Below are 15,490 nucleotides of genomic sequence, written 5' to 3' on the forward strand. Positions count from 1 at the left end.
TCATTTATTAAAGTTTGTGTTGTATTTGCTTTTTGTAATTGTCAAAAATATGATATTAATTTATAAATAATTTCATGTTAGCAAATTAAAAAAAAATCATATATTACGAAATAAGCATATGAAAAAATATATTCTATAAACTAGACTTCTTTTTTTGATTTGAAAATATTTAAACATTGCAAATTGATACTTAACATTGATGCATTTGCAAATATATCTGATGTAAATTTTAATATGGTGTTCTAGCAGTAGTTTTTGACTTAACTTTAACTTTACGATATTAAATTCATTTGAAATTCGTATTGCACCAGTAACTAGTTTAAGTGAGTAAGCTCTTAAAAATAAAAGCATGTCATAAGTGTTACAGTGTTTATAACAAAAAATATTTAAAATAATCAAACATTTATTTTCACTTACTTAATTCTTTTTAGTAAGTTTTATGTATGCGATTTAAAATTTGTATTTGATACCATAATTAAATAAAGAAAAATTATAAACAAAGAGGTACATCGTACACACTAAACATTTAAAGTATTTATTTTCACAACAGTTAATAACAATAATATTTTAAGTAGTTAGTAGTCGTTGGTATTAAAGTATTACTACTGTTTTTATAACTTCTTGATAAAAATTTAAAAAGATTTATTACTCCGAAATAGTATATTAGTTATATTTAATTTAATGAAAAAAATACTGAATTTTAGTTTTCGAGTTAAGTAATATTTTGAGGAAAGTTATAAACCCGCCCAATTGTATAATCAAAATCTAAATATTTTAAAATTTAATTCATAATTTAAGACTATCTTAATTAAGTTTGTCTATTAGAGCTTAGAAAATGTTTATAAATGATTTTATATAGTTACAATAAAAATTGTTCTTAAAAATTTTATTGATTAGAAAAATAAACTGAAATTTTCATTTTCATTTTCATTTTCAGCTTGTTAGAAAACTTAATTGGTTTTTGTTGTCGTTGTTGTTGTTTAAGCAGCTCGATAATATTTATACAAACTGTTACTAATTTAATATGTTTATTATTGCTTGTTTTATTTTTTTATGTTATTTATTGCAAATGTTTTAAAATATTTTATGCATATTTAGTTTATAATCATTCAGTTATAGACAACTGAACTACTCAATTAAACTACTATTTTTGTTTTTATCAAAAAATAAAGACCGTTTAAAGTATATTATATAAATAAAAAGTCAAAAATTAAAAATACATTACATAGCTTAGGAATTTCAAAACCACATAGAAAAACGATGAAGTGAATACGGAATGTAAAATTCCAATATTCAATCCTTTTAAAACCAAAAATACTAATTTAAGTACTGTACGTAATGCCTAGAAAAAAACTTTCCATGACGAGTTTTTTTTCGCATCAATTTGGATGCCATACCTAACATTTTTGTTACGAGAAAATCGTTTTTTTTTCGGTTAGTCTGTTTCGATTTTAGCTTGGTATTTAATTGAAAACTTAAATTCTTGCTTTTTTACAAGTTTATACCAACTAAAACATTTAAAAATGCTTTTTTGTGTTTTGTTCTCTACAAATGTACTTAAAAAGTACTTTTTCTGTAAAAAAATTATTGTTTCCTTTAGTAAAAATTTTATAATTATCGTAAGTAAATGCTGAAACAACTTCAAAATTTTTGTTTGAAATTTTTTTTCTACACTTTTTAAGTCCTGAAAAACTTAAAGTAATTTTTAAGGTTGGTTTACTTTTTTATATTTTCTTTTATGGATTATTTTTTTCTAAATCTACCAATGATATTACAAACAATTTAATTTTTTTGACTTAACTTAAGATGACTATAACAAAAAAAAAAAAACTGTATGATTCGTAATAGTTTATTTCAAAATAAAAAGCGATTGAAAAAGTAAAAAAATAAATTTTGATTAAAAAAATCTGAACTGCAATTAAAACTTTTTAAAGTTTATTGATATAATAAAATTAACATTTTTTTGAAAAAATAAATAATGAACTTCAAAGGCAAGCAATTAGCAAGTTTATTGAACACTATTTTATAATTTAAGAAACATAAGATAATCTAACCGAAAATGTTTAGTTCTTAACAGTTGAAACTATTCCTAATCAGTTATCGTAAAAAATAAAATATCAAAAAATGGTAAAATTAAAGTATTCTCTAAATTACATAAAACTATACTATTTTTAGTGGCAATGGTGTTGCTTAAAAGTATAAAAATATTTACCAATAAACTAAAGTCTATTAGACATCAATTAAATAATACACAAAAGTATTTTTTAGCTATGTATCGTTGTGTCTCATACTAATACTGTAACTAAGGACAAAAGCTTTGTATATGTTAAGAAAGTTCGAAAAAGTAATCGCAAAAATAACAAACTAATTTTCTAGCCACTTTATATCATAAATAAGAGCGCTTGGCGATTAGGCGAAGTACTGGCATTCCAAACTAAAATACTTTGGAAGTTTAATTTTCTCAATAATTTTTCCTAACTTACTCTCACTCTCTTGTTCCTTGTTGGAAAATTCCAAAGGCTCTAACTTTTTTTTTTCTCACAGCCTTCAGAAATCTTTTAATTCACTGTTTGTTGCGAAAAATCGGAAGAAGTCAGCATTTTTTCCGGAGAGCCTCTTTCTTGGTCTGGGCTCGGTGAGCCAGAATGGTATCCTTCGGAAGTCGGAGAGGTCTTGTCGGCAATTATTGACGCTTTATTTTCTTCACTGTACGAAACTTGTGTAGACAAAAATAAGTCTTCAGCTGTCTGGCAAGATGCGTTCAGCTTTTCCGGGCTCGCAACGGCTTGCTCAGCGACGATGTTTGCTTTTTTTTCTATATATAATGGTTTCAGCGAGTCTTGTAGTCCAGATTTATGTGAAGGTTCTGAGAATGTGCTTCGATGGTAGGAAACTTTCTTTTGGGATAAGTTTGGAGCACTGTATTGTTGATTGTGACCGATCAAGTTGTTGGCTTCATGGTTTTTAGGGAACATATTGAGATATTTATTTCTTATTTCTTCAACCATTTCTGCTGTTTCCCCAGAAAGAACGTGTTGATCATCTTCTTCCAACTAAAAAAAGATATAAGAAAATTATGGTAACTTTAAAGCTAGCTTTCTATCAAAAAAAATTTTTTGCCACGGATTTTCTTAAAATTACTTAAACGCTGATCACTTAAAAACAAAATTAAAACAAAAACACAAAGAAAACATCATAGTCTATTTTTGCATAATAAATTACAGACAGAATATAAATAAAATTGATTTTCATAAAAAATTGAAAAATTACAATAATTTAACTGAGAACTTTAACATAGCCAAAGCGTCAAACGAAATAAAAGCTATATAGAAGCAGCCTGTGGCAAACAATAGAAGGCATGCGCGTACGTAGTCAAACAAATTACCTCAAATTGATTATCGACACCTTTTTCGAAGTTACTCATGCTTGTATTGCGCTGCCCATTATCCGGTGACGCAACAGATTTCACCGCGATACTGGATTCACCGACGCCGATTAAATCTTCACTGAAAGAGAACGCTTGCTCAGTTTTCACCGCTGCTACTCCCCCGCACACTTCCTGGCTTTCGAATGGCGAGTACTGTACCTGGTCGTGAAAGAGTAATTAGATAAGATAAAGGCATATCAAGTTACCTATTTTGTATGAATGTTTTGCGTTATTATTGTAATTATGCGAATTTTTAAGACTCAATAAACCGTTTAAACACGTTTAGTTTGGCAAACCTTAAATTTCAGAACAAGTAGCCATTAAAATAAAAGTCTTGACCGAACCAACTGATACAACCGCCAGTTTCTTTTTAAAAGTTTTACCTTTTTCAAATACTAAAAATAAAACTTTTTTGCTTTCGACAGCTTTAGCTGGTTTAAATATAACCAAACATCTTGAGCAAAACAAAAATAGTTTTTCAAAAGAGAGAACTGAATGGCAAGCAGCTGCACGCTTACAAATCGAAATTTCCACCACCGTGACTTCGACGAAAATCCACGTCTCGCAGCCAAGAGCACGAAAAAACTACTAAAAAAAAATTTGGCCGGCGAAAACTTTTACACACCTGTTGCTTCGCGTAGTTCGGAGCCGGCTGGCTGTACCTCCTCTGCTGCTGGTCGTTTGCGTCTGCTTGCTGCTGTCTCAGGTTTATAAGTTCCCGTTCCATTTGTTGGTTTTTGAAGACGATTTCGTTGGTGTAGCTTCGTTCTTTTTTCACCATCGCCTTTAAGAAATTGACGTTTAAATGAGTTTGTCAATTTTTCCAACATAAATTTATTCCGTTAGTAGAACTGCACTTAAAAGTTAAAGTATACATGATGTTAGATGAAAAAAACTATATTTTTTGACTTTTAAAGGTTAAGATAGTTGCAAAAGAAAAAAGAAATAAGCTTAAAAAATAACAAGTTTACTTTTCACATAAAAAAAGTATGTAAAATGTTAAGAAACTTGTGCTTGTAATACAGCAACTTGAGATTAAACACGAATATTTAATTAAACCAGTTTCTCATAAACTGTTGAAATTTTTTTTTCTTAAAATTAAAAGATTTCACAGAAAAGTTATGGAATGCATACCCTCAGGCTTAATTTTGGCCACAGCGCTGAAGTATATTGCACCGTACATTTTTATTGTTTTTGTTTGTTTTTCATGGTATAATTCAATATTTTGAAGGTTTCAACTACTTGTTTTTTATTATGAAATGGTTGTTTTTCTCATTTCAAAATTTATGTATTTTTAATGCTACTTTAATTAGTAAAAGAATGTGATCAAGTTTTTATATTTGTATTAAAGCTTGTAGTAAATAACTTTTTTTCGAGGATTTCAAAGTTAAACTAGAGACTTAAAATGAATTCAAACGTTTAATTAGAAGAAAAAACAAATTTTTTGAAAAAACAATATTGCATAATAAAAAGCTCATGACCTCTCATAAAAATTCATTAAAGTTTTTAATTAAATATTTCTTAATAAAAAAACCAAATGTACTTAACTATTTCCCATGACTGAATGTTTCACATATTACTAATGAAAAATAAAGTTACAAACAGTCTTATTATCAACATTATAGTTTGAGTATGCCAGGAATGTTTCGTGTAAGTGAAAAGTTCAAACCAAAGCAACGCTATAATGTTATGTCAAATTGATTTGTTTTTTTTCTTAACTTTAAATTTTATAAAACGCTTTGTTTGAAACTTTTAGTACAAAAACGTTTCTTAGTTGTTTTGATATAAGCAAAACAAAAAAAAAAGAAGTTTACAATAGGCATTGTGTTTGAAATTTACTATTTATGTTATAAAAACGTTTTTAAACTAGAATTAAAGAACACATACTTTATTTAAGCACGATTTTAAGTATGTGACGTGTACTTTGATTTAAATTTAAAACTAATCGAACTCACTTCTAAATGGCTGATTTGACATTGTGTATTTTCAGATGATAATTTCATTTCTTCTATTTGTTCCTGCTGTTCGTGCATTCTTTCACGGCATTCAACAACTTCATCGCTTAATTGTCTGTTTTTTCCTTCTAGTTGACGATCTAAAAAAATTATATTTTGTTTTATCAAGAAAAATTAGCACGTGTAAACGTTTGTTTACACACTTCATGAGTAATCAAATAAACAAAACTTAAAAATTGTATCTAACATTGGTGAGAAAAATATCTACATTTAAAAATATAGTGAATGAATTATTGTAATCAATTTAAGTTTTTTTTTAATGATTAATCTGTTGAGTGTCTAACAGAGTGTAAAATGTTTTATTACACAACTTTTGGTTTTAAGAAACAAAAAATATATTTTATGGCTAAAAAAGAGGTTTTGTTCAAAAATTGCTACATGTATGTAATATACTTGAAAGTAAGGAAAAAAAATCTCTAACATAGAAAATACATACAAAAACTTTAACACGCAAAGGTAAAACATACTTAATCGCCTAAAATATTTTATAGGAATTTTGTCACGCGATGGTTAAGATTTATTTTTGAAATTTTGAAAATAGTTATAAATAGCGAAAAATTTTACTTCTTGCACTGATACTCTTTTGACAAATGAGTTTTGTGTCATAAGAAATGACCTTTTAAAATTGGATTGTTGTTAAGTTTTTAATAAAATACTTAAACAAATAAAAGTTACTTAACTATGTACATCTATTATTAAATGATTATAAAAAAAATAATCAATATCTAAACACGTTAGCAATATTTGACTGACATTTTGAGCTAGTAAAAAAACAAAGTACATATATGTAAGCTTTTACTTTTCACTTACTTTTGACCAAGTAATCTTGTTCTTCAGCATTGTGGCTGCTTCTGCTCGTATCATTTTGAATTGTCGATGCAAAGTGGTTGTTGCGACTCAGCATGCCTTTCAGCTCGGTAATTTCGTCTAGTTTAAAACAGTATTGTGATTAGTATGTGAGCTACTAGCCTTTAGTGTCTATTTTAATTTTAAGTAATATATTAGAGTTGTTGAGTTCGAAAAAGATATCAAAGAAAGCTTTACAGTTTTCTGAAAACTTAATATTTTTTAAAGTTTCAAAATCATATTTTATAAAGCCTTAACTAAGGCTTATGTCTTAGCCAACAGTTATAAATGACAATATGGAACAAACTTTAGAAATATACACAATGAAGTTTTATAAGCAAAAACATTGAACATTGAAATTACTTTGTTTTATTTTTTGTGTTTAAAAAGACAAAAATGTTATTGTTGTTTGCTTAAATTCACGAAAAATTTAAATTACTGTTTTGCATATTGCAAAGTATTTTAACTGTAAATTCCTACAATAAATTAATAAACATCAGTACGTACATTTATAATTTATTTAAAAAAAAAATAGTACTTAAAAAAGACTTAAAAAGAAGTATTTTTCTATTTTAGTTGATACTTTTTGTTGTAATATAGTGAAAAATTTTTTTTTTCATAAGCAACTAAAAGTTTAATTTCGGAAAGTATTAAAAAATACAAAAACATATACTATTTATGCTGGAAGCAAAAACTATTTGATACTTGGGATATGTCGTCTAATTAATATGTTTTAGCAAGTTCAAGCTAAGTTTCTTAGTTGAAAAACTTGAATTACCTTACATAGGTAAACCTAGTGATAAATAACCTTAAAATGTCGATATGCTAAATTTTTTGCTAACAATTTGTTTCAAACGTATTCTTCTATGAAAAATTTTGAGCATTTATACTTTTGTAAAGCTAAAGCAATGGTATTACGCGAGCATTTTTCTCTCACTAGCCAACATAAGAATGTTGTTCAAGTGCATTTAAACCTCCCCCACTTGTCTTATGACTTTCTACTACTGCATGAGTGCAGGAAAATACATCTCCGCATTCCAAAGGGCTAAAATAAACAACTTTTTCAACCACTTTTATGTTTTTAGCCGCGGCTGTGAGCCAATGTTCATTACAAAAAAAAAGCACTTTCATAATTTATAAAAAAAAAATTGTAAAGCATACTTAACATTTAATTTAAATTGTTTAGCTTTATCTGTAGTATCTGTGGTTTTGGGTCAATATTGTTTTAGTTATTATTTTCCTATACTTACATTATTTTCCTATTATAATAAATCAGCCAAAATCTAAAAATCAAACTTAAAGCCACTAAAATAATTTTACGATGTCTCACTGCTAAGTAGTATAAGTTCTATGTCTTTTAAGCTACTTAATTTTGAAAGAAGGAAAACACAGTGCACAAAAAGTGCACTCAACTACTTAACGATCGTTTGAGTAAAAACAGATTTAATTTCTTTCACACCACTCTGCCGCAACACTCTTTAAGAAGCATAAAATTTGAAAAATGAAAACACTTAAGGTGAAACTGCGGTGCTTGAAAAGCAGCAAAGCAGACTCGCTGAGGGCATATGATACTTTACGACATTCGAAGTGAATTTTGAAAACTACCGTAATAAAGATTTTTTTTAGAAAAAAGCTATCTTGTTTTTAAATTTAAACTATTTACAATTTTGAAAGTGAACTGCTGTAAAGATTAGATTTGTAATGTATTATTTTGAAATTTTGAAAGTAGTTTAAGAGAGTCAATAGTGTACCGAACATGATACTTAAACAAGAAGTAGTTTATATATTTATTGTCTGAATCTTAAAATGCTAATAGCTAAGATTTTATATATAAAACAACTGAGTGTATATATTCACAAAAATGAGTTAAGATAAACAATAAACGTTATTCACAGGAAAAAAGTTAGAATCTTAAAAAATTAAAATAGATCAGATGTGTCTTACTTTTTAATTCAATATTTTCCATCGTTAACTGCCGATTTTCTTTATTTTGACGCTCTTCGCATTTAGCGTAATGTTGTTCCAGTTTAATTTTGCTCTGATTTAGTTTTTGGTAGTCTTCCATCAGATGGTTGAGCTTTTGATTGACCTGTCAGAGCAAATACTATAAAAACACGGGATTAAAAGTGACTCATCAAACGAAAAACTTTGCTGAGCGCCTGGTTTACGTTTTTATAAGGTGTAGTTAAAAGCATAAACTTATTTAGTTTAGTGAGGCTCATTAAATTGAACGTAAAAAGATTACAACTCTTTGTAACTAACGCTTTGCATCTTCTTTAGATCTTTCTTGCACTTGCTGTAGTTGATCTTCAACGCCTCCAGTTCGATCTCATGCGGAGAGGGATTGTGCGCGAGCTCCTCCGACGCGTGTGCGTGATGGCTGTTCGGACGACTCCCTGCACTGCTCGAGCTCCCGCTACCACCACCGCTGTTATACCCGAAAGACCCGCCGCTGTTGCGGTAAAAACCCTTGGGAACGTGCTCTCCGTTGTTCTGAGGGTAACCCCCATTTTCATAGCCGGGGGTTTTTAGCACGTGCTGCTGGGGGTAACCGTTAGGTGTTCTGATGTCACCTGCGTACTCGTTTTTGTAGCCCTGTCCCCTTTGCAAGGCGGCCATGTTTGTGCCGCTGCCGTTGCGACGGATCATCTGCTGACCGCTGCCGCTCTGCTGCCTCGGGTGGCTGCGGACGGGTGTGGGCGGGTTGATGGGGGTGATGACGAAGGTCTGCTCGTAGATGTGGGGTTGTTGCTGTTGGGGGTAACTAGGGTGGTAAGCTGGTGACTGCATGGAAGGACTCATGTACCCGTTGCTGAAAAATTTGTTTTGTTACATAATTTGTTAAAATTTGAAAAAACTTATAAAGATCCTATTGATTATGCTATAGTTTTTCTGATATGAAATATGGCTAGTTATGGTTAAGAAGTATCCATAAAAGTTAGAGCTGTAAGAAAGCAAAGTTTCTTAATCCCAAAAAGAACTTCCTTAAAGTCTAAATTAGGAAATTCAAAACTAAATTTTATAAAAATCAAGTTATATCGTTACTACATGGGGTACTACATGGGGTACATTCAAACTCAATTTAACGTGAATTACCTATTAGAGTTGTTTAACTGTTTGATTGCCAATGAGCTTGGTCTCTGCGGGCTGTTCTTCACATTTTCTAGCGCATCTCCGGAGCTGTTAACAGAATTGAGGGCATTCCTTGCACCGTTGTTGGAAATACCCTGGTTGTAGTACCTTTGCCCCTGAACCACTCTTTGGTGATGTTTTCCGAAGTTGTTCGTTTGAATCAAATTGTTGTTGGACATTTCGCTTTCGTTCAAATTGTAAACTACTGCTGGATCGGATGCTGAATTGTGTTTGTTAGTTTTTCTACTTGCTGATTTCGAGTTGTACTTGACCTAAATTCAAGTTTTTTTTATTGTACTTTCATTATATTATTCTGTAAGTGTAATAATAATATGTTTTTCTATCTGTAAATAAACGTTCAGCTACAGAAAAAAACAATTTTATAAAAAAAACCATATAAAATAATTTAAATGAGTTTTTTAAGACTTTTATAATTACAACACACATAACTTGTTCACAAACTAAAATAAGTGTGAATTTATAAAAGTATTTAACGTTCTATAATTTTTTTTGATACGTTTTATGTCTTCCAGCTAGGAAATTCCTTGTAATTTTTTTTATCGATTTGACTTTTGTGTTAAGAAAACGTTACGTAAGCAGAGGAATGTGGCAAATCTACAACACATGATCGCTTTCGTAATCTTTAAATGATTACGCAGAACATTTAAATTGAGTAGAACTTATTTCAAAAAGAAGAAAATGGACACAATGAACTGTTTGTTTTATAATAAAACAGCTTTTGGCGCTTAAATAATTAAAACATTTTTTAAACTTTAGTTTAAAATTTTTAACTAGAAATTTATACTAAGCTGTACTTTAACTTTAATTTTTTAATCTAAAAAAAAACATTGAAACAAAATCAGAGCAAGAAACATTTAATCAAACTGTTATTTTTATAACTACAACTCATAGCCAATTTACTAGCTTTAAAGTAACAAAAAATTTTGAATAAAAGTTGTCTAAAAAGGTAACCTTTCTTACAATTCTAAATAGCTAAACTAGTCTGAAATTTTGTCAGCCGTGTATTGTTTTCTGTTGCATAAATAAATGTGTGTCTGTCGATTTAACTTTAATTAATTTTTTTTTTCTTATCTGTAGAAAAACAAAGTGTTTTGCATTTATACGAACTAGTATGAACCCTTCTAGTATTACTTCAATTATATCAACTAGCTTTTGTGTTAAAAAACAGTAGGTAATTCAGACTATAAACTTTTTAATAGGTTGTAGGTAAATAAAAAACTTTTACTTTAACATTTTATATATTTATTTAAAACTTAAAATATATTTTAAAATGTCAATCAGTAGGTTTAAGTTGTTTTTAATGATACCCTAGTTTCAAAATAACATACTTGAATGCTTTTATTCACAAAAGCATTTTCAGTATAAATTAAAATTAAGTTTTGATAAAGACTTCATTGTTGTAGAGTTTTATGAACGCAGATATAGAACTCATTGTTGATAAATATTTGACGGCTGATGCTATCAGCTTCTCGCAGCTGTTTCAACTCTATTTTTAGAATCTCGCAAGTAAACTTTGAAAGCATGAGAGTCGTAGTGAAACTATTTTGGAAGCTGTCAGTCAAAAAGAGTTAACTTCTACGTTTGTCAATTAAAACTTATAAAATAAAGCTTTTTTGCGTATAACTCATACTTGAAAACTTTCTCCAACAAAAGCTCGAGGTTTTTTGACAAAACAAACTGTATTTGCTGAGCCTTACCAAACATTTGAATAAAACTGACTTATAAGCAGTCTGACTCACAGAAAGAAAGAAAAAAACGTTCTGCAGAAAACAAACTCCCTTCTGAAGGCTCGAAACTTTCTCTTTAGCTGTTGAAATTCGCATAGAGCTGGATGGCGTCAATTGGCTTGACGTCTCGGCTGACATCTGAAATTAGACGCTGCCCCTTGGAGAATAAACTGTATAATGCACACATACAAAAGAACTGATGCCTTGTCATTTCTAATTTTTCATTTCAATTAGATATCGTCATCGACACGCATGACCGCGTCTGCAGAGGCTTATCCTGCCAAGCGTGATGCATTATGTCGTTGGCGCAGCACCAAGAAGACTTAATGAGTTTTTGAAAGAACAAGACATATATTTACAAATGTGAAACTTTGCTTAAATGAAAAAACAAAAATAAAATCATGCCTCTGAACAAAATCACGTGAAAATAAATTTTTAAATCTGTACCTGAAAAAAACAACTCTAAAATTAAAACGCAAGTCAAGAAAACGAACGCTAGCTCCCCGTCTAGAATTTGTTCAGAATAAAAAAATTCAATTCTGCGTCTCAGCTGCTCTACTTTCTCGAACAACTTACTTCGTTCTCTTCGTTTTTGATGGCTCATTTCTCTCGTTTCTCCTTCTCGCTTTACTCGCAGCTCGAACGTTGGCTGCATTCCATCGAGAGCCGAGAATGAGGGTTAAGGCTTTTAAAACCTCGTTCTTTTTTTAGCTATTTGTGCTCGCTATAATACAATTTCATTCAGCGGAGAATTCGGCTTCTTGGCCTCGGTCGCCGTTCTAATTTTAATGCTTTTTACGCCGCTCGATTGGCACCGAATGACAATGAAAACAATTTTTATTTCGAATAATGAACGCACGGCGCACGGCGAAATACCTTCCGTTTGTTCAAGCTCACCCGAGGGCCAGAGTTAAAATTTTCGGTGAACTACTGACTTTTACCAATTCAAAGTAATGTGCTGCTTGAACAGTTTGTTTTGATTTCAGCATGATTTTTATGTATTAGCAAGTAAAGCATTTCGCTAACGCGAAAAGTCTCCTTTATACAAACAATTTCTCGAGCTGGGTTTAAACAAAATAAGGAGTTTATGAATTTGTTTTCATTTGAAACGCCAACGCGGAAGTGCTAAAAAGATAAAAAAATATTAACATATTTTCAGCTTTACTACATAGCTCCGGCAGTCGATTAGCAACAAGCGCATCTTTTGTGCTGGATGAAAACAGATAAGCTTATTACGTTTTCTCAAAATGCTTCAAATTCTCAAGCTGCTGAAAAATCTCGTGACAAGCACAACGCGGTCAGCGCTCTAATACAAGCAGGCGATATAATTTCCAAAAGCGAAAATATTTTAAATACCTTATATTACAATTACAACAGTTTTTTTCGGGTGTTTGTGTGTGCATGCCATCGCAATTATATTTTGCTTACAAGCTCGTTTTTGTGCCATTTGTTTCTAATGGTCGTTAGAGGCTAGTTTCGCTGTTGTATCTACAGCGCTGCTAAATAAACAATGATAACATTCTTTTTACGCTAAAGTAGTCCATTGCAAACAAATGCGTACATTTGGTTTTAACAGTTGTCTAAAATATATCACTCTTACTTAGATACTGTCTTACAAATGTTTTTTATTATTAACCATTTTAAGTAGAATAAATATTTTCAAATCTAAAGTGTTTTGTTCTTAAGCGTTAAGTGTTAAGAAATTATAATAATAGTAGTATTTAAGTAACGCAAAATTAAACTAAACTTGAAAATACAAGTACACGAAGTAAGTCACACACAAAATAACCACAGAATACCTAAAAATGTTAGCAGTTTGCTTAAGCTTAACTGTTTCAACAATTGTGTTCTATAAAATGAAACTATCTTAAACGTTCAAGAACTAGTATAGTTAAACAATATCTCAATTGCATATATCGTTAACCACCTAAACAACTTTCAAAATATATCTAAGCTTAATTGTCAAAAGCATGCGCTTTTACTTGAAAAATTTAGAGAAACGATAAAACACCGAGAGAGATAGGCATATAATGTTTCTGAAGCATTATTGAAATTCCTATCTCTAATTGTAACAACAGTGTAGCGAGTAATATTTAAACTCTCGCTTCTTCTTCAAACAACGGCATGAAAGCTAAATAAACTTTCAGTTTGCTCACATTTTGTTTATCCGAGGTGCTCGTATGTAATTAAACTGAACCACAAACTCGTTAAATGACTTCCTTCAATGTAAATATTTTAACTTAGCGTGTTGTGCTCACAAAGATTTAACATATTTTTGGTAGGTTTTAGTCGATAAATCAACTGTAGCGTATTGAATTTTTATTATTACAACGTATTTATACTTTTTTAAATAAAACTCGCGCCAAATCATTTAACTTACAGAATTAATACAAATTTAAATTTAGTTAATTGTTTGTGAATACTACATTTATTAAAGATTTTTTATTTATTTAGGATTGTTGTACAAATACAAGCTTCTTATTAAATATAGAATAAAAGTATATGGACTGAATATATTTTAAGACAGAGTTATAAATTAAATAAAAAATCATAAGACACTAGATTAATATAATTAGAAGTAATTAGTAATAATCGAGTTTTAAAGTTGTAATTTTATTTCAAAATTCCGACGAAAAAAATACTGTTTATGTAAATTAGGTTTGAGCAATTTAAAACACAAGAGAAACGTTAAAATTAGTTGAATTAACAAAACAACATTTTGCAATATATGAAAACTGGTCGAAAAAGTTGCATTATAATTTAAATGCATAACTCTTAAATCAAATAAAACGCAACGAAGCGTAAATGCAACAATGTTACGTTCAGCTTATATTTCAGTTTTATTGTTCGCTTGTATGCTTTTTCTTACACATGTAATACAAAAAAAATGTACCATGTTAAAAATATATTAAAAGTATATAATAAAAAGTTAACAATTACACTGACCTGTGCTTTGTTGTCAATGTGGTACGGTACTAATGGCTTGTTCTTGTAAATTTTTCCTTGCAGCCAACTTTTACGAATTTGCTCAGCCGAAGGTTTCTGGCTGTTGCTTTGTTCTGACAAAAACACTTCTCCTGGCGTGAGCTGCCTGTAAAAGTAGCCGGGTGTCTGAGCTTTGCGCGCGCTCGGGACAGAGTTTTTCAACGCAAACTCCTTTTTGACTTCTCGTCCAAAACAGAATCCATCCCCGTCACCGCTCTTTGACTTTACATGACGGCCGTTGGAAAGCCTCTTTTCCGAGTTGACGCTTTGGTAGCTGAGGTCGAAAGAGCGATAAGACGCATCGTGGCCGTTGTGACGCGACAAAGACTCTTTGTTGTCGGAGTTTTTGTCTGGAAAGTTTCTCAGCAGAGCCTTGTACACCTGGTTAATTTCGTCGTTCGCTTCACTCGAGTCCATGCTGCAGTTAGAAGGGATCCTGTTGCCTTCATCTTCAGTGTACGAAACGAAACTGTCCATTTTAATGCAGCTTCGAAATGAAATGATCGAAATGTACAGCAGAGCGCTGTGAGAGGAGCGCTTTTTTCTTCACTTGTTTTTCGGCTATTTTAAATTCCCGAGATTTCACTTTTTCTCAACACTATGGTAATTTAAAAGAAAATTTATAGATTGAACGATGATTGTAAGGTATTTGTCTCTTTTTTTATATGTGCTAGTCAAAAATGATTAAGCTTCTTTGGAATGTAGCCAATTGTTTTATATTTACAGCTTTAATCTTGTATCTATGAAAAAACTAATTGGTAGTTAATTTATCATACAAAAAAATTTAAGGAATTCATAGTTTTGTTTATTTCTGTGAACGATTAAAAACTGTTCGTAAAAATAATTTTATTATAATTGTTATGACAGGACTATCTACGCATTTAAACATTGAAAAAACACTAATGTTAAATTACAACTGTTTCCAAAAAAAAAAGTTTTATCATTACGGAAACAAGAAATATTTGGACAAAAACTAACTAGAACAAAACTACTGGTTTTAAAATACTTATTCTTAAATTAATATAATAAAAAAAGGTTTTATTATATGTACTACAAACACTTTGTACTTAAGTTATTTATAAATGTTGAAAAGAAATATAAAACTATACAGTGGTTATATTTAATTAAAAAAAATCTTGATTGTCAGGTTACACTAAGAATGCGCCATAAAAACTCTTCTTGACGCAGTTAAACTAGTTTCTCTTTAAAATATAATACTTGTCAAATCTATTATTAACTAGCGATATAAAAACTTTCCACTTAATTTAAATAGTTTATCAAACTTAAATACTTCTTATTTTTCTCCAATGTTGCAAAAATCTGTTTTTATATCAGCA

At 30.0% G+C, this 15,490-nt stretch overlaps 1 protein-coding gene across 1 annotated transcript; it reads right to left on the reverse strand.

The window, feature by feature from the left end:
• Positions 1–1,846: 1,846 nt before the first annotated feature.
• LOC145830340 (uncharacterized) lies at positions 1,847–14,885 on the reverse strand. Its single transcript, XM_082938263.1, has 9 exons — positions 14,115–14,885; positions 9,385–9,692; positions 8,551–9,100; positions 8,233–8,377; positions 6,253–6,369; positions 5,383–5,522; positions 4,053–4,211; positions 3,386–3,586; positions 1,847–3,053 (listed from the first exon to the last, which is right to left on the reverse strand). The coding sequence occupies exons 1-9, from the start codon at positions 14,628–14,630 to the stop codon at positions 2,559–2,561; spliced, it is 2,631 nt and encodes an 876-aa protein (XP_082794389.1). The 5' UTR covers positions 14,631–14,885; the 3' UTR covers positions 1,847–2,558.
• Positions 14,886–15,490: the final 605 nt, after the last annotated feature.

This window comes from Thalia democratica, chromosome 1 (genome assembly GCF_965202585.1).
Source record: "Thalia democratica chromosome 1, ktThaDemo2.hap1.1, whole genome shotgun sequence".
NCBI lineage: Eukaryota > Metazoa > Chordata > Thaliacea > Salpida > Salpidae > Thalia > Thalia democratica.